The 19,566-nt window shown below is 35.8% G+C and overlaps 2 protein-coding genes and 2 long non-coding RNA genes across 5 annotated transcripts in view; 3 read left to right on the top strand and 1 right to left on the bottom strand.

Moving 5' to 3' along the window:
• Positions 1-4,609, top strand: part of LOC125869440 (uncharacterized) — a 6,917-nt gene extending 2,308 nt beyond the window's left edge. Inside the window, exons 5-9 of one of the 2 annotated variants that reach the window (XM_049550023.1) lie at positions 271-368; positions 708-795; positions 1,219-1,570; positions 2,616-2,840; positions 4,175-4,609. In XM_049550023.1, the coding sequence (XP_049405980.1) occupies positions 271-368; positions 708-795; positions 1,219-1,570; positions 2,616-2,840; positions 4,175-4,206 (795 nt within the window). In that variant the 3' untranslated portion in view covers positions 4,207-4,609. Of the gene's footprint in view, positions 1-270; positions 369-707; positions 796-1,218; positions 1,571-2,615; positions 3,080-4,174 lie in introns of those variants that run through there. The other variant, XM_049550024.1, reaches the window with a different exon arrangement.
• A 706-nt stretch (positions 4,610-5,315) lies between these two features.
• On the top strand, positions 5,316-5,707 carry LOC125869445 (uncharacterized). The gene is made up of 2 exons (XR_007446821.1): positions 5,316-5,505; positions 5,646-5,707. It is a non-coding gene; the product is annotated as an uncharacterized LOC125869445 (long non-coding RNA).
• Positions 5,708-9,821: 4,114 nt separating this feature from the next.
• On the top strand, positions 9,822-11,922 carry LOC125869446 (uncharacterized). The gene is made up of 3 exons (XR_007446822.1): positions 9,822-9,932; positions 10,381-10,458; positions 11,690-11,922. It is a non-coding gene; the product is annotated as an uncharacterized LOC125869446 (long non-coding RNA).
• A 617-nt stretch (positions 11,923-12,539) lies between these two features.
• LOC125869444 (cyclic nucleotide-gated ion channel 1-like) lies at positions 12,540-17,380 on the bottom strand. Its single transcript, XM_049550028.1, has 8 exons — positions 17,249-17,380; positions 15,473-16,052; positions 15,189-15,401; positions 14,604-14,899; positions 14,329-14,440; positions 13,807-14,043; positions 13,132-13,529; positions 12,540-12,843 (listed from the first exon to the last, which is right to left on the bottom strand). Coding segments are annotated over exons 1-8 (2,142 nt in total). The 5' UTR covers positions 17,251-17,380.
• Between the last annotated feature and the right edge of the window lie 2,186 nt (positions 17,381-19,566).

Below are 19,566 nucleotides of genomic sequence, written 5' to 3'. Positions count from 1 at the left end.
GGGGGGGGGGGGGGGGGGGGGGGGGGGGGGGGGGGGGGGGGGGGGGGGGGGGGGGGGGGGGGGGGGGGGGGGGGGGGGGGGGGGGGGGACGAACTGCTCTCCGTTTCCTAACAGGTCCCTTGAATAGAGAAGCCTATAGAGATGGTGCTAGCAACTGAGAATTAACTAATCCTCTAATCTTTACCTCATTTAATTATTCTGTTTCAACATGTCAGGTAATGTTGGATTACTAGCTAGTCTAATGTTTTTCTTTCCGCTCTCAATCTACAGATTTTACCTAGAGTTGTCCTGGAGGCGATTCCTCTGGACTTGCTTAAGAAGAAGAAGCTTAGAGAGAAAGCAATCAACCTTATCATAATGGAGTGCAAGTGAGTCTCTATTTTAGATGTCTGCTTGAATTTTATTGCAACTTGAAGAAGTTAAACCGGTGTTAATTGCAGCCACCTGAGTTGTGCACAAAGATAGTAAATGGATAATCTTCATTTTTGGTAGGATCAGATATTGAATCACGTACAACATCTATAAGCATATTTATCTAGAATGAGTAGGTAATAGATGAAGATCCATTGCAATTACTCACAGGATACACATTTGGCAAAACGTACCTCCAAAGTCCAAACAAACGATTATCCATTCTATTAGCTTGTCTTTTACGTCAGGTACATTTTCTTCATCCACATATTCTGAGATCCTTTTATCTTATGTAGGGAAATGGAGTATGATGGTATTGTACTTGAGTCCTGGTCAAGATGGGTAGCTTATGGCATCTTGCATAATTCAGATATGAGAAATCTGGTTAAGTGCTTACCTTCTCTCTCTGGTTTTTGTTCCTTTTAATAACACTTGGGAGCTGGGAACAATGATATTTTGTGTAGATCCTGAACGATAAAGTTTGTTCCGTTCATATAAGGTGGCGTGTAGTTCTAACTTCTGAAAATAAAGGATCCTATCTCATACTTTTCATTTTTCGCTTTGTACAAAAGCTGGAAACATGAAAGCCATTACATGAAATATTTTATTATATGAAAAATATTTCACAAACAGATAACTACTTGCAACGTAAATAGTGCCTTAATTATTAGAACCTTCTTAGTTTAAATTTTAATATTTAAACTTCAAGGAAAGAACTCTGCATTGGTGAGTGTAATTTGGGTATATGGAAAAGTAATTCACAAGATTTCTGATGAGTTCTGCTTCTTTGATGGTTTGCAAGTGTAGGCATTGCAATTTATAAAGCAACTTGGAGAAGCTATGCATTCTGTGCACTTAGAAAGGAATGGCAAGACAAATCTGCAGTTAGTTTATGTGATAGGCCCACCGCGTACAGATAAGCTGCAGGAGCATGACTTTGGACCAGAAGATTTACAGGCCCTTTATGATTCTGTAGATGGTTTCTCTCTCATGACTTATGACCATTCAAGTCCTTATAATCCGGGTCCCAATGCACCTCTTAAGTGGATACGCTCCACCTTGCATCTTCTTGTGGGTGCTGGCAGCAAAAGTAGGAGATTGGGTGAAAAAATCTTTGTCGGGATCAACTTCTATGGCAACGATTTTGTCATGTCCGGAGGTATGCATATGTTTATCTTATTGTGCTATGTGTAACAATATTCCCTCACTTCCCCCTTTGCACCAACCCTGAGTAAAGAAGAAAATGAAAAACACCGTTTTTTTTGGCTTATGTCCTTTTGTTCTCTAGGAAGAAAATTAAGAGGAACTTCTAAAGATATTAGTTAAACAGAGTTCTAACTTTTCCTATCTGTAAAGTTTTGAAGATCATAGAAAATTCAGATATTATAGATGTAAAGATGGTCAATTTTATGTCACTGCTAAAGTTTTTTGTAGTGAATGACTCTGTTTAATTACTCATCTCCCTTGAAATCTTGTGATATATGTCTTCCTGGAAAATATTGCAAACAAAAATTTCAGTTGGCAATGGGGGTGAATGCAAGGATGTAGTTTCACATTATCTTGACCTACGAGGGTAACATCGGCTTTAAGGGTAAATTTGAATGATTCATGTGCAATGAAGCTGACTTTAAAGTTGATTCTGGTGTTAGTGATTAAAACTTTAAAGTTGATTCTGGTGTTAGTGATTAAAACATCTCTAATAATTGAGTTCTAAAAAAAATAAAAAATAAAAAAAGACAATTGGAGAATTACTAATATCTTCCACAAGTTAGGTGTCTAGACTACCATTTTGGCCACACTGTTGATGCTTGGCATTTCTGTACAACATTCTTCTCCATTTGAGGGTGGAAGAATCAAATATCCACCCTCTAAGGGATTTTGCATCTCCATAGTTTTCTGATGAGAGTTAGTAAATACCGGGTGAGATTGGCCGAGCAAACCATTTGCTATACTTCTACTATCTCACCCAAAAAAGTTATCAGGCCAGCTGCCGATTGTGTAGTTGTACTTCTCTGTAGCTTCTTTTATTTCGCTTCCCTTTAATCTGTGGACGATGCTATACATATGTTTCTGGAGTGTACTAAGACCTATTGGACTACTTCAATTGCAGCTCAAATGTCCCTCTTTTTTCATCTTAAAGAGTTTGATGAATCTTTACTTGCTCATATCTGTCAATCATTTGTAAAGGATCAGTACATTTACAGGTTTAGGCGGGGGACCTATCATAGCACATGAGTATCTCTCTTTGCTGGAGCAGCACAAGCCTTTATTTCAGTGGGAGGGGAATAGCGCTGAACATTTCTTCTTGTACTCTGACAATCAGCATGTCCAGCATGCTGTATTCTACCCAACGCTCATGTCACTTGCAATGCGACTTGAGGAAGCTCGTTCATGGGGCGCAGGCATATCAGTTTGGGAAATTGGTCAAGGTTTGGAGTACTTTTTTGATATTTTGTAGTGTTTTTATCTTCACTTGGTGTCGGTGCCTAGTCTTACATAAAATTTGTTTGATTAAATAGTCGAAAGAGACTATGTTGCTACAGTTGTCATGGATTAGTTTTTGAATCTAGAATGCGGCTCTATGCTACCATTTGCACTTCACTTGCGGTTTTCTTGTATATGAACTGTCTTATTTTCTCTCTTTACACATACCAGAACTACTGAATTTTGGAACCTTCTTCATTTTTTTACCAGGGAAAGGTCCAAAAGATATACCCTATCATTTGTGATTTATTTCATATATGCCTTCTGTTTACCTCGGCTTATAGAAGTATCTTCACCAGTTCACCTTAATCTTTCGTCTCAAATATGCCCTTCCAACTTGCAGTTTTCCATTGCAGTGGTATTTGGACCTTTTCGATTGTTTATGGATATGCTTTTCATTACTACAGAGGGTTATATATAAATGAATCGGATAGCTTAGGGGTAAATTTGAGTTTCTTGTTTCTATGCCTCTCCATAATGCTAAATGTCAGAGCCAAGCGGATAAGTGTTGAGGGAGAGCTAAATATGAGACAAAGCTGAGGAGAGCTAAATATGAGACGAAATTAATGGTGGACGGGCTTTGGTGGACCGAAAGCAGGGACAAATCTGAACATGTTCCCTTTAGGACCTGCACCTTTTATTTCCAAAACTTGGAATGTATTTCCTGGTCATTTATGCCAAAAAAGAGAAGAAAAAGAAAGCTGTTGGAATGTATTTCTTACGAAACCACAATGCATCTCCGTTCATATCACACGAATCAGACATTGCATTGGAAATTTGGGCAGTCATGTGTACCAACAGTTTTATTGATTTCAGTCTATCTAACTTTTGGTCAGGCTCAATTTGTCGAGCAATGTTTTCATTCTGCCTATTACTGAATTCAGATAGGTAGTTCTGGGGCATACCTCGGTGTAAAAAGAAAGAAAAGAAGATATTTATCCTGTTTCATTTTATGTGATGATATTTAACTGGATATAAATTTGTATAAATATGAATGAAAACATTAAAGTAATAGTAGTTGAAAAGTAAAATATTGTAGGTTCAGTATCTCTCAGAATGCAAATTATGATGACTAAGAAGGGAGATAAGGGTCTATTTTGGTGAAAAGATAAAACAGTCCCTACACTTTCCTTGATAGTCAACTATTGCAACACATGTTGACTTTACCAATTACTACATACATTTGTTAAGGACAGGGAGACTGGTGAACAAGTCTTCAAACTAATTTATATACAACTAACAAATTACTTTTTCTCATCAATCTCAAATTCAAATTCAGATCTGTTTATTGCTGGCTATATCTTTGTTTGAGCATAGTCAGCCAGTTTCGTGTCTTTGCATAGCTGCGAAAAAAAATGGGAGAAAACAATTTTCGGGAGAGAGAAGTAGTGATTACTGAGCTAACCAAGGGGAGGGAGGTGATGTTGCAACTGCAAAAACACTTTGATCCCATGAAACAGGACGTTTGCCGGTATTTGGCTGCGGAAATACTTTCTTCCTATGATAAAGCTATGTCCCTCTTAAATGGCATAGCTTTATCAGGTATGATGAGCAAAAGTAAAGAGATCATTAATCCAGCACCATCTTCATCAACTGCGCCCCAGCTGGAATCTCCCCAACTTCTGGCTGATAGTAGCACTAAGAGTTGTGACCGCCCCTCTAAATCTAGGAAGAGTTATTCGATCTTACCTCCTCTCTTTTCTTGTGTAGCTATCTGGTTTTTGAAACTTACTTATTGTCTAATCTAGATTCACACCGTAGAAAGCCCACCATGGCTTTTTAGTGCTATTTACTAAATAGGACTACATTTTGATCAGGACTCAATCCTGAGACTCTGGTTAATAGTGAATAGAACTTTTACCATTCTACTTCATCCCTTGTGGTATTTGTACAAAAATTTAATGTGAATTGAAGTGATATGTGCTTAAGTTTAGATCTTTAGAACATTCAAAGTGTCATGAATCACTTTAAATCTTAGTGGTTTGAAAATTTTGATGTACTGGTCCTCAGAAGTGGTACCTAGCCTTACTACAACAACATACCTAATGTAATTTCACAGGTGTCTGGAGAGGGTATAGGATGGTAGAGTCGTAGAGAGGTTATTTCTGATAGACAGTCAGAACCAAGACTCTCTTAAGTTACTATGGTCAAGTAATTAAATAAAGTAGGATTATATGTGATGAACCTTGGTCAGGTGATAAATTCTATGTAAATAATCATGGGCTTATTAAGTTGATGCTAGTACTTGGTGCCAATAAGTATCTTTCCTCTAATAATGCTACATGATAGCAATCATATTCGTATATGTATGTTCTCCAAAGACAGTTACCAAATTATATGTAAACAATTTCGCCTACACTAACTGTAATTTACCCAGATGATCATGGCATGAAGCGGTATAAGTTTCTGAAACTCAAATTGTAGTATTCTTACACGTGTTAAAGGTCCTTGTTAGAAACTTCAACGTTACACGATTAATCATTATAGGAAGACGCTGGCACCAAGGACAGAGTATGTAGAAGCTTGACCCGGAGAAGAGGTTCCACCTAAAGATGGACTTAATTGGAGGAAATATGGACAGAAACTTATCTTAGGTGCAAAATATCCCAGGTGAGTACTATTCTTAAGTTCCTTGACCAAAAATCTGAGTATCTATTTCATGAATGAATTGACCAAAAGGTTGTATGATACTACAATATCTGGGAATTCCGTGGTTAACTGATAGCGATTATCTTCTTTTGGAAATGCAGAGAATATTTTCAATGTGTTTGTCGTCATTATGATGCTACTAAGATGGTCCAGCGAATCGAGACAGAGTCATTAACTTTTGAAGTTACCTATGGGGAAAGTCACAGTTGTGGTCAAGAAAACAAAAACCAAAATGAAGAACTACTAGTTGCTGTGGGAACACAAGTTGGAAGAGCAGCAGGGAAACTATCTGAATGATACATTCCTGAGATGGTTACCCCAAATAATTCATATAAAACGAAATATCCATCTGATATTACATACGATACTATCCTACAGTTATTCTCAGACCAACCAAGTTATATTCATTTATAATCAAGTCAATTTTATTATCTCAAAGACAAAGTGACCAAATCTCCATTTACTGAAATTGGAGTAGTACTTATAAATTATAGATGTTTGTACGTCCATGAATGTACAAGCTAAAGGTAGATATTCTTAATTGGGAAAAGAAACTTGTATCCCAAAAAGAGAAATTATTTACAAGCGGCTACTCCTTTACTTTCATACCCATCTATTTTTAACTACTAATTCGCATTTACAGTATATACTTTGATTGTATCAAAGAGGAAGAAATAGTGATTCAATTACTCCTTGATGCTATTTGAGTATATATAGCTCTGATGGCTCAATTACTGCTTGATACTATGATAGATAGCATTATAGTATATAAGGTTCAATATCTCCCAGAAAGCAAATTATGATGACTAAGAAGGGAGATAAGGGCCTATTTTGGTGAAAAGACAAAACAGTCCCTACAAAGTCCTTGATAGTCAACTAATGCAACATGTGTTTGACTCTACCAATTACTACATACATTTGTTATGGACAGGGAGACTTGTAAATAAGTCTTCAAACTACAAATTTATATACAACTAGCAAATTACTTTTTCTCAAATTCATATTCAGATCTGTTTATTGTTGGCTATAGCTTTGTTCGAGCATAGTCAGTCAGTTTCGTGACTTTGTATAGCTGCAAAAAAAATGGGAGAAAACAATTTTTGGGAGAGAGAAATAGTGATTGCTGAGCTAACCAAGGGGAAGGAATTGATGTTGCAGCTGCAGAAGCACTTTGATCCCATGAAACAGTTAGTGTGCCAGTATTTGGCTGTGGAAATACTTTCTTCCTTTGATAAATCTATGTCCCTCTTGAATGGGACAGCTTTATCAGGTATGATAAAGAGTAAAGGTAAAGAGATTATTCATCCAGCACCGTCTTCATCAACTGGGCCCCAGCTGGAATCTCCTCATCTTCTGGCTGATAGTAGCACAAAGAGTTGTGACCGTCCCTCCAACTACAGGAAGAGGTATTCGATCTCATCCACATCTCTTTTTTGTTTTGTTTTGTTTAACCATCTGGTGTTCGGAACTTACTTATGGTCAAATCAGAGTTCACATAGAAAGTCCACCATGGGATTTTAGTGGTATTTACCTAATAGGACTACTTGTTCAGGACTCAAACTCGAGACTCTGGTTATAGTGAAAAAACTTTTCCTATTCTACTTCATCCCTTTATGGTATTTTCATCCCTCACTTATAACTGAATTGGAGTACAAAATTTAATGTGAATTGAAGTGATACGTGCTACATTTAGCTTAGATCTTTAGAACATTAAGAGTGTCGTGAATCGCTTTAAATCTTAGTGGTAGATTGAATGCTTTGAAAAATCTAGATTTCTTGGTCATGAGAAGTGGTACATATTCAGTGTAATTCCACAAGTGGGGTCTAGGGAGGGTAAGATGTAATTCCACAAGTGGGGTCTATGGGGGAAATGCCAATTTCAATTTTCCTCATCGTTACAACAAACAGGATTAGAATTCCAGAGCAATGAACAATGTTGGGGGCTCAGCATTTTGTGCAGCTCTCATATCAATTTGATAATTGATTAATTGGCCATGGTTTGGACTACTTATTTGATATCCTTTTCTACCTGCGAAATACATAAATGCGCCTTTTAACTTGGTCTTTTTTCATAGATATTGTCTATAACGTTGGATGTGTCGTGTGCATAGAGGTGGAACCACATTCATATGTGGGGTGCATGTGCATCAGTTAACTTCAGAAAAAAATCATGTGTATATATTTTATTTCTATCTTGAGAAACTGACAAAAACTAAAATATAACTAACAGTGCATAGGAGTGCCCTTCTACTACTGATACAAGCTAGAAAAACCACTCGCGAGACCAGGGTTCGAATCCAACTAGAGCTTTGTTTTTATTTTAAGTTTATTGGTACACCCAAGGTTGTTTAAGTGTCTACTTGTGAAGTTGAACATGTGTCTAGGACGTGTAGAGTGCCCATTCTGTTTTTCGGTTTGGTTTTGTATTATTCGATTTGAATTTTTCGGGGTTTTTGGTTATAAAAAAATGTAACCCAATCTGAACCAAAATAAATTGGTTTGGTTTGGTTTTTCTCTATTCGGTTTGTTTTTTTTTCGGTTTAGTTATTCGATTATGTCAATTATTAAGTAACATAATCAAAGTCATATTTGCAATTTGAAAAAAAAAGAAATATTTACTAGGAGAAGTAATAATATTGAATCTATTAAATATACTTTATAATATAAATCACAAGTAAAACTTAAAACACCATACTTAAAGGTATAATACATAAATGTGCTTGATCTCATATCACATTTATGTCCTCCAACTTTGGTTGTGCCCAAGTAAATACTTTAACTTGTATAAAGTTCAACAAGTAAACATACAAGTCCTACGTGACATAATACACATAGGACGTATAGGACACCACATAGGATGAAAAATTCCCTGTAGGATGTCACATAAGACGTGTGCGTCTATTTGTTCAACTTTATACAAGTTTAAGTGTGTATTTGTGCACACTCAAAGTTGGATGGCATAAATGTGAGTTCAGACCAAGTTAAAGGACATATTTATGTATTATGCCATACTTAAAAGTATATCAATTATAGATGTCCAAACATAAAATATAAACCGAATCATAATGAAAGGCAATAACTAAAAAGGGACGAAAGTGATTAACTCCAACTTTATTCTAAACCTAAATATTATATATTAATTTTTTTTCCAGTTATTTGGTTTTTATTTTTCTAAATCCCAAATCAAACCAAAAAACCAAACAAAGTAAATTCTTAATCCAAAACCAAATAAAAAAAACAAATATCCAATCCAAATTAAAATTTGCTTCGATTTGGTTTGGTTTTTCAGTTTAATTCAAATAGTGTACACCCTTACGCGTGTGTCTATTTGTTCAACTTTATATATGTTCAAGTGTCTACTTATGCACACCCAAAATTGGAGGGCATAAATATGAAATGAAGCCAAAAAGTTAAATGGTATATTTATGTATTATGCCTTTTATATACTACTTATCTTGAAAGGGAATCATGATACTTGCTCCGTTTCAATTTGTTTGACTTATTTAGGGATAACAATGGGATTAAGCTAATTAGTTTATTCCTTCTTTGTAATGACCCTCATGGTCATTTCCGTGTCTTGCCTTCTGTGTGTCGTTTAGAGCGTTCCTGTAGCGACCCCAAGTCATTTTTATGACTTGCTGGGACTGACAATTCGGTCACCTGGTCGTTCATTTGGTTATGGTGTGAGTTTTAGTGTTTTGGAGCTAATGAACCTTGAACGAACATTTTCGATCAAAAGTTCAAGAAGATGACATCGAAATCCAATTCTGACGATTCCATCAGCTCCGGAAGTGTCATTTTAGGCTAGTAGCATGGTCGTCATGACTCCCGAGATTTTCAGTGTGAGTCGGTGCGATTAGGCGTTTTAACTTTAAGTTTAAGCCTAAGTTTGACTTTGGTCAACATTCTGAGTAAACATCCTCGGATGAGAATTCCGTCAGCGTGGTTAGCTCCGGAATGTCGAGTTTGGTCTAGATTGACCCTTGTTTTGTGTTTGGAGGTTTTCGATATCTTTCCGAGCCCTTTTGTGGGTTTTGACTTAAAATGACTTTTGGAAATGGGATCCACTTTTTATCGAAATGACCTCTGATGAAAATTTCGACTGCGCCGTTGAGTCTGAAATATCGAATTTGGTATGGTTGCATATCTCGTTTGCGTGCACGGGGTTCCGAACGAGATCGAAGCACCCCGTCGGAATTTAAAGTTTTGGAAATGTTGCAGATTTTCTGCAATAAATTGCAGAAAATCAGCCACATTTCCCAAACTTCAAACTCTCATCTCTCTCTCATCTCTCAACCGATTTGGGTGATCCAAAAGGCTAAGTTGTGAGATTTTTCGAGGGCAACGTGTTGGTGAGCTCGGATAGTGATTTGGAGTCCCCGTTTGAGGTAATTTTCGAAAAATACCTGCTGCCAGACCTCTTTTTGTGACTTGATTTTGGAAATTTTGAGACTTGTTTTCTTAGCCATTTTAGATCCGATTTTGGTGATTTTTGAGGCTATCTTGAGTGGTTTTTCGAGGAGAACATTGTGGTGTTGTTAGATTTTACTGTAGATCGCTCGTTTTTGGTAAATACACTGCTGTCCCATTTCGATTTTTGAGAAAATTTGGGTTTTAGTTGTATGTTGGTATTGTGTTGTTCCCGAGCCCCGAATTGTGTCCCATTATGGGAAATGAGCTGGGGGAACTGGTTAGGACCCACTTTTGGGGTTAATTTCGGAATTTTCTGTGTGGGTCCCACGATTCCCGTTTTGACTCCAAAATTGACCCGTCTCTGTTTGTTGTGATTTTGGTGTCTAAACGACCGTATTAACGTTGTGATACTATTTTTGATAGCGGGGAAGCGTTTCGAGACCTTTCGGAAAGGAAAATCTCCGGAGGAGTGATTTTGGAGCGCGTGTGATCGGCTTTAAGGTAGGCTACGGTTTTCCCTCTCTTAGATTGAGCTCGAGAATGTGAATGCATGTTGATTAGTTGGGATTTGGGTTGGGTAGTCATTGAATCTTGCATAGGTGTTAAGAAATCATGTTTTAGGCCTATTTCGGGAATTATCCGGTAACTGTGAGCATGCTTTGTGTTATTAACGGACCCTCCTCGCTATGTGGAGTGCTTGCATGCTTAATTATTGTTTATTTGAAGAATGTTGGGCCTTAGTTTAGGTTTGACTAGGGCTTGCCTTAGAAATACATTATTCGGATCCAATAGGCCTTAGTTTTGCCCCGACGTCGCTCGGTCGGCTTAGATCCTTGTAGACTGGTGTAGCAGACTTGAGTCTGATAGTTTGGGCCTTAGTTAAGCGATACTCTCTCTCCGACTATAGTTATCCTTATTTTCCTCGATGTTACGGCTTCACGAGTTACATCGGCGACACTAGTTCTACTTCGCGATTTTAATTTGATTTTCGATTTGGTTCCAAGGACTTTCATTGATTGGCTATGTGTGGACGGCGTTCCACAGATATTTATGAGTATGGATCAATTGGGACTCTTTCAGCAGCTACATTGGCACATTTATAGAGCATCCGGTTTGAGGTCCGGCCTCTATTGCCCAGACACTTATATAGAGCATCCGGTTTGAGGTCCGGCCTCTATTGCCCAGATACTTATATAGAGCATCCGGTTTAAGGTCCGGCCTCTATTGCTCAGACACCTATATAGAGCATCCGGTTAGAGTTCCGGCCTCTTATACTTGATACTTGTGATTGGTTACTTGGGTACTTCTGCTGAGCATCCGGTTCGAGGTCCGGCCTCAGTGCTGTCAGATTCTACTAATTAGGGTTGAGGTTCTGGTTCGATGTTCTTCGTTCTTGGGTTCTTTTATGCAATTCTCTTTAGTTATAGTTATTCTGTGTACTCGTCGGGCTTATGGGGGTCCGTTCGGGTTTTTATTTAACTTGCGCACGAGTGTACCTTCTGGGCTTATGGGGGTCCAGTTAGGTGTAGTTAGCTTATAGATTACTTTAGTTAGTTCTTTGTACACTCGTGTGCATTCCATTGTTAGTTAGATTTAGTTCTTGACCCTCGGTTTGTATTATTCCTTCTTTTCATATTGCCTTTACTTTTCAAGTTCAGTCGGCCTATGATGCCTACTGGGTACCTGTTGTTTTGGTACTCATGCTACGCTCTGCATCTATTTCGTGATGCAGGTCCGGGCACTAGTAGCCAGCGTTGATCGAGCTTGGAGCAGACTGATCCGGAGACGGGAGTGAGCACACGACGTTTTGTACTATTTCAGTCTCCATCTGTATATATAGACTTGTCTTTTACCTTTCGAGACAGTCCAGTCTCTGTTGTCCACTTTTGGGACTTGTACTCATTTTGTTAGTAGCTCTGTACTAGTGACTTCCAGGTTCTGGGAGGGATCTTTATTTGTATATATGTTTTTTGTTTGCTTCCGCCTGTTTATATTGTTATTTGCCTACTCTTGTTTAGTTTCTACCCTCAGACCCATTACTTGTTGTTCCGGGTTACGGGTTGGCTTACCTACTGGTGGGTTATAGTAGGTGCCATCATGACTTGAGAAATGGGGTCGTGACATTCTTGGTGACTGACAGCTTCATATTTAACTTATGAAGAGACAAATCTGATGTTGTTGCTTCCTAATCACTCATAGTGATGGTGAAGGAGATGGACATAGACAGGAAGTGTTGAAAAATTGAGGTTAAAGATAAATTATTTCTAATTATATAATATGACCTTTTTTTTTTTGGAATAGACTAAATAGGAAAATGTGTCACATAAAATGAGACAGAGAGAGTAGAAGAAAGAAGATCCAAATAGAGAAGATTCAGAATACAAAGAGTAATTGATTGGAAGATGAAATAACACATATGGCTGAAGAGGCAGATAAAGTTTTATCATCAACAATTTACTCATGAAGAAGAAGGATCCTATTTTCATTCAGTAAACCAACATGGTTTTGTGAAAGGTAGATGTATTATTGAAAATGTCCTACTGACTCAAGAAATTAAATACATCATACAACATATTCCAACCTCATGAATCATTTTTCTCACTAAAATCTGGTTCAGCTGGTTTATGAAGCAGTAGAGGTAATGTGGGAGATGATTTGGTACCAGTTGTATTGTTGCGTCGCAAGGCGGGTAGCAGATTAGCTGCAAACCTTGATGCATATATCGTAGCCCCAAGACTTGATGCATTTGTGCTCTCTTTAGCTAATGCAACCTGCAGTTTATCTTCTTCCTCTCTTAAGGATTTCTTGAGTTTTTTCCTGAAGTGTCGATGCCATGCTACTTGTATAATGCATGCAGCCCATGTCCTCCATTGTTGTGAGTAGTACCTGAAATGGCCAAGTACAGTCATGAGTTCTAATTTTTTTTTTCGAGTGGAGCCATGAAGATATTATTTAAATACCTTCTTGAAATGACAATCTACTTGTCCTTCCGGGGCTAGACTAAGCATTTTCCGGTGTTTTTATTATTTTCTGTGATATGTAAGTATAGTTGAGAAAGGTGTGTTTTTTACTTTGTTAGCAACTAGAAAAGAGATCATGAAACTGATACCAATTTGTTGTCTGAAGCAAAGTGAAGCTTGTTATGAAATGGAACAAGGCCTTAAAAAAACTAACTTGAAAGTATGCTGAAGTTGCTTGCTATGCAGACGTCTAAATTTTGAGGCGACAAACTTGAGGTCATCCGCAGTGAGGGCAAAAGCTTCTATATCAGTTACAGCCTGCACTGTTCTAGTTGAAATTGGAAGACTACTGGAGGAAGTATGAGGATCTAAAGCCCATGTCAAAAGCTCATCTCCACAGAAGTCGCCAGCCTTGAGATGAACAGAGGTGAAAAAACCAGTCCTTCCACCATTTGTGGTCATAGTTAACAGTGTACCTCTCATTAGAAAGTGTATTTCTTCTACTGGATCGCCTTCTCGGATTATGAAGCTCTTATCTGTGAAGAGTGCTGGTTTCAGTCTGTCACACAATGCGTCCAGTAATTGTTTGTCCATTTTCTCAAATATGGGAACCTGCATAATATACCAAATCAATGCAAAATTTAGTGCTTGTTTGGAGGCATCATCATAAATGTTTAGAGTGTGATGACATATTTAAGACTAAAAGTTCTTATCTATTGGTACTTATTTAATGTGCCAAAAGTTACTTGTTCTTTCTTAAACTCAATGTTTAGTCAAACATCATCATATAAATGAAATGGAGGGAGCAACATTCTTTGATTTCTCAAGGTATCGACACAACACATGATGAAGTTGGATAGAGATAGTTATAAATGTGATAAGTACTTACTCTTTTGAGCAAAGACCAACAGAGATGTCGCTTTAAATCTCTCCTCAAGTCTCTAGGAAGATTTTGAATGAGTGAATCTTCCTCAAGTCCCTTGGTTTGTTGCCATTTGTACTGTTCATGTCTTCTGATTCGATCTCTCAGATCGACAGGAAGCATGCGATGAGACATCCACTGTTCTACATCCCTCCTTCTCATTCTCATCTCTTCTACTCTAACCAGGTTAGATTGCATAAATTTCTGTTTCAAAAAACCAACACGAAATCACTCAAACTTCATTAGAAAGAGTTCCAACTTTAGGTGTTTTTTGTGATAGCTTAAACTTGAAGAGGAAAATAATGGAACTCAATGTCTACCAAGGTCATGCAATTCCAAAATTTTCTCTCTTAACCTATATTGCCCAGACTCTCCAAATTAAGTACAGCAGTACCCTCCAAAAATGCACTGCTTTTGGAGGATCCGACATTTATGCAGAGTCCGAGCAACATTTTAGAACATTGTTTGATAAAGGGTGAGCGTGCTAACCTGCATATTGCCAATAATCAAGGAAAACAAGATAAGCCCAACAATTGAGATGAAGATGGCAAAGATAATATCTCCATCGAAGGAACTTGTCTTAAGGTTTTGGCCAAGAGAACTGAAACATGTAAGAAGAAATAGTTATAGAATTATGGTAGTTACTCGACAGAGTAACTTAAGCCATCTCAAGGCACATCACGATCTACAGTTGGCTAGATTCCGTTACTTCAATGGAACTAATAGAATCCAAATGTAATGTATCATAAGAAAAGTGAACACACCTTAAGTTTCTCAGCCCCCACCAAAAGCAATACAAGAGTTTGGTCCGGAATTTTCTTTTCTCAACAACCTGAAACTGAAGAGCATCGAGTGCGATTCCAAAATCAAATTCATTTGGATCTTTTATATCTTCTTGTTGCAGGAGAGGGCAAGAAGAATTCAGTAAAAAAGCATTTCCATTCATTTTTCCTCCACAATATAAGTAGTCTGACGAACAGTTGGGGATCTTGTCACACGCATTGCGCCAGCATGTATCTTGGCGTTCTATGGAGAACAAATACCAAAAGGCTCCAATTACCTGAGATCAGCGGATTTTTTTTCAAAATTGGAATGTCCATATCTCTGACTAGTTACTGGTCAAAGACACATCTGACTTATTGCTTTTTTTTTTCGGGAGTTTCACACCCCAACTATCAGTTATTCCATTTTCCTATACCTAAACTATCATCATCTACTCAACTAAGTGTGTTTTAATGCATAGTTGAGGTGTGAAACTCGCAAAAAAGTAATAGTTTTGGTGTGTGTTTTATCATTATCTCTATCTTTTATGTAATGTTGATTCATTTATTTGTTGAAAGGGAACTTACATTACTGGACAACATGTAGAGGAAAAGGTTGAAAACAGCTCCACCCAATGCACTTTTATTAAAGAAGCCTGTAGTCCTTTCTATTTCTTTGGACAATGGATAAATTCTAAAAAATCTTGGAACATATTGAGCAAAAATTACAATCTTCAACATTTCTTTCGTCACCAGAGCAATGGAGCCATTCACGTTGGGAGCGATAAACAATATCACAATCTGCACAAAAACAATGTTAATCATACTCTCTTAAGAGAATGCTAAAAGCACAAGCTTTTGAGGACATAAACCTGTGGGAGTGGAAGGACTGCTACAGCATCAACAATGAAATAAGATAACAAATATCGCTTGGCTATAGCAGAGGAATCTTCAATCAACTCACCCCTTCCATAAACTCGAGAAGAAGGAGCAATGAAGCCAGTACGAAATTTCAAGATAATGTGAAAGACATAGAAAATATCAGTGATAGAACGCAGAACGCAAGCAGTGATCTTTAACGTCTTGTCCAAATCTAGGCACTTATTTTTGTTATCAATAACAGAAATGTAGAAGAACAACGGATCAAGTGACACTGCAAATACACAAACCAATATAGATACTTTGTTCCATTTCTGAAGAAATCTCCCCTGAGGATCAAGAACTTTCTTGTTTGATGCAACAGATTGATCTTTTGTTAGCTTATCAGTTACACGATGGACGCGAACTGGTTTTCTCCTGCTACTTATTCTTTCAGAACCCCTCTCAATCCTTCTTTTAACGCTTCTCATCAACGAGCTAGCTGATGGTTTTCTGACATGAAATGGCCTATTAGTTGACGAACTTTTATGGTCAATGCTGAAGGATGATTGTTCTGACTTCCGGTCCTCAAACCTAAGTATATGTAAAACCATCAAAAGGATTCATGCAAATCTAAACTTACAAGAAATATCAAGTTAGAGTCTTAAGATTCTTTCTGTTCTTCAATTCCTGTTGAGGTCCTATCTTGTTTTTTTCATTGATTAATTTACTATTTCGACTTAATAATACATAAACATGTCATCAAACTTGGCTTCAGATTGCATCTGTTCCTTCCAACTTTGAATGTGTACAAGTAGGTATTTTAAACTTGTATAAAGTTGAACAACTAGACATTGAATATAATGTGAAAGTCTAGTACAAAATTTGAAGTTGTAATTACAGTTCAAGTACCCCCAACTTGTTGGGGACTGAGGCATAGTAATAATTGCTGTAATTATGGTTCAAGTACTAGAAAAATGAGAAATTATTGAAGATAATGCATGGTTTATCCAGGGATACTTAAACTTATTCTTTTCTACCAAAAAATCAAGAGAACTTTGTGCTTCATGCAACATGAACTTCTGATATTAGAACATATATATAGCAGTTTCAAGTGTTGGGATCGAAATAACCAGATGTCAGTCGGAGTAAATCTTTAAAAACGATAACAAGACAATACAGAGTTATCATAAATTAACATGGTTTGGACAATTGACATACATATGATCAATTCACTAGTAAAAAAGAAAGAATAGTTCTTCATGATATGAAATGAAGTGAGAAGGAAGAATCCTCAATATATAAAAATGCAAAACCTTTTCTTTCAAGTAAAGGATTGGCCACATATGAAAGGGATACCACTTATGACAAGTGTTTTGCCCTTCCTTCAACAAAAAATGAATCCAAATATGGTAAGAAAATCGCGATAAATACAATTTCTGTCTCAATTTATGTGATGTAGTTTGACTTGACACAGATTCAAGAACGAAAGACTTTTGAAACGTGTGGCCTGAAATAAGTCATATATAAACGTTTGTATGACTATAAATCATTTCATTAAAGGTAAAATAAATATTGTTACTAAATATAGAGATGCATGATTCTTTTTTGGACTAATTAAAAAGAAAAGTGAGTCATATAAATTGAGACAGAGGAAGTACCTAACATCAAGAACTGATATACAAGGAACTCAAACCAAAACTAAAGAAAAAGTATAATAAAAATCAACAATAACTTACAAAGAGAAGTTTGAACCTTGAGAAAATTAACTTAAGCAGAGAGAAACTTACATGGTCAAATGAACATAATTTGCAGCTAAATTACATGGGAATTGAATAATGTAGTGAAGTTTAGGACAAGTAATATGTATATGTGTGTTCAATTTTTTCTGTTAAGAAAGTTCCTATATATAGCTATGAAAAGGCCCATTGGTGCAAACACAAGTCACAAGTCAACTCAGAACTCTATGGAGGTGAGTGTTATATAGCGAAACTTGAAGAGAGGTCTCTGAAATTATAATTAGAGGTTTTGGGTTTTTAAACAAGGAGTTGTATTTGTGTTATTTTATGCACTCCTAACTCTTTAATGTTACAAGTTAAACTATTTTATTTCACGTGATAACTTAACGAGAATTGAGAAAAACTTCATTAAATTCATTTATGTTATTCTATACTTCATTAAAATCATCAACTTTTCCCATTATTAGATGTACTTTGACTTGCTAACTTTCTTTTTAAAAAACAAGAGTCGTCGTGTAAGGTATATATATATTGTTAACAATTCATTTATGTTATTCTATACTTCATTAAAATCATCAACTTTTCCCATTATTAGATGTACTTTGACTTGCTGACTTTCTTTTTTAAAACAAAGAGTCGTCTAAGGTATATATGTATTGTTAACAATTCATTAATGTTATTCTATCTATATACTCCTATAATATTGACTTTTTTTTTTGTGTAAAAAGGGATCATTTGAATATTCAATTCAAATATGACGTGATCATTTTTTTTATGAACTTCATTGTTTAAATATTGTGGGCAACTATCAATATTATATTTCTTTGCTATGATTATTACAGCAATCTCTATAATTACAACAATATATACATTAATATATACAATCATTCTCTATTAATTCATCATGCCAACACCATAATTCTATAACTCTCTTTGGATTGTGATAAAAGCTAAAATCTCTTCTTACATGTTTCAGTTCTCTTGGCCAAAACCCAGAGGCGTATCTAGAGGGGTTCCATGGGTTCACGTGAACCCATGCTCTCCTCTCTAGATCATATATAGTAGAGTTAATTTCTTTAAAAAATACTTAAATATAGATGTGTGACCCCATGTTCAAAGTACTATATAAAAATACGATGATGATTGAGTGCACCACCAGGGGCGGCTCAACATAATTTGTGGCCTAAAGCGAAATTTTTATTAGAGGCCTAAAATCTATATAAATTTTATCTATATCTATTTATTTTTCTAAATTTCTAGACGTAAATTACTACTTAATATCTTTTATATAAATGATTTTTCAAACACTTTTTTTTTTAATTATTAGTTTTAAGTAAGATTTTATCAATTCAACATTGAAAAACATCATTTTATTGAAACAATTATTATATGAATTATTAACACAATTTTATAAGTAATAAGTTGATAAACTTTAAAGATAAGAGTTAGAATCATAGAATTTGATTCAAAAAGTTGATAACTTGGTATACCTACTTTAATATGAAAATTAACAAATAAATTAAAAAAAACAATTTGTAATGCACTTTGTTCAACACTTTTCGACTATTGATTTATATTTTTGAGAATGTATTACTCTAGCTATCAAAGATTTGAAGAAATAGAGTGCAAAAAGAGTTACAAAGGATAAATAATGTGAGTGTTAACGAAGAAAATGTAAGAATCCAAAACAATATTTCCTTAATTTCTTCTATTTGAATGGGGTTAAAATACATAATTTTTTATTTATAAAAATTTGAGGCCCCCAAAAATTGGGGGCCTAAGGCCAATGCCTAAAATTTTATAGGCAAGAGCCGGCACTGTGCACCACTCTAAGTGAGCATAAAAATTTAAATCTTATATCTATATTGTTTTTTTGAGTAACACCTCTCCAAGTATTATAAGTATTATATGTGAATTTCAAATATTTTGGTACAATTTAAATTAATTTTACGTTGTTAAAATGTATTATATTTGCTGGAATAACAACAATCGAGTTTATAACAATGTATAATATTGAATTCAAATTATATTACAACTTTATATAATAACACATAAACTAATCTGAATAATTTTTGAATATTTAAAATTCAGGTATAATATCTTTTCAATATCGTTTAATAAATGAATAAAAAAATAAACAACAATTATGATACATTTTGAATTCAATACTTGATACCATCGGGATATATATATATATATATATATATATATATCCTAATGATATCAAGGAGTAAATTAGTATTGCTTTCACTGAATTATTCTTCGATACCACCAGAGTATATATATATATATATATATATATATATATATATATCCTAATTGTATCAAGGAGTAAATTAATAGTTTTTTCACTAAATCACTCTTTGATA

This window comes from Solanum stenotomum, chromosome 6 (assembly GCF_019186545.1).
Source record: "Solanum stenotomum isolate F172 chromosome 6, ASM1918654v1, whole genome shotgun sequence".
Taxonomy (NCBI): Eukaryota; Viridiplantae; Streptophyta; class Magnoliopsida; order Solanales; family Solanaceae; genus Solanum; species Solanum stenotomum.
Note: the sequence above shows the minus strand (reverse complement) of the source record. Positions and strands in the feature narration are given on the sequence as shown.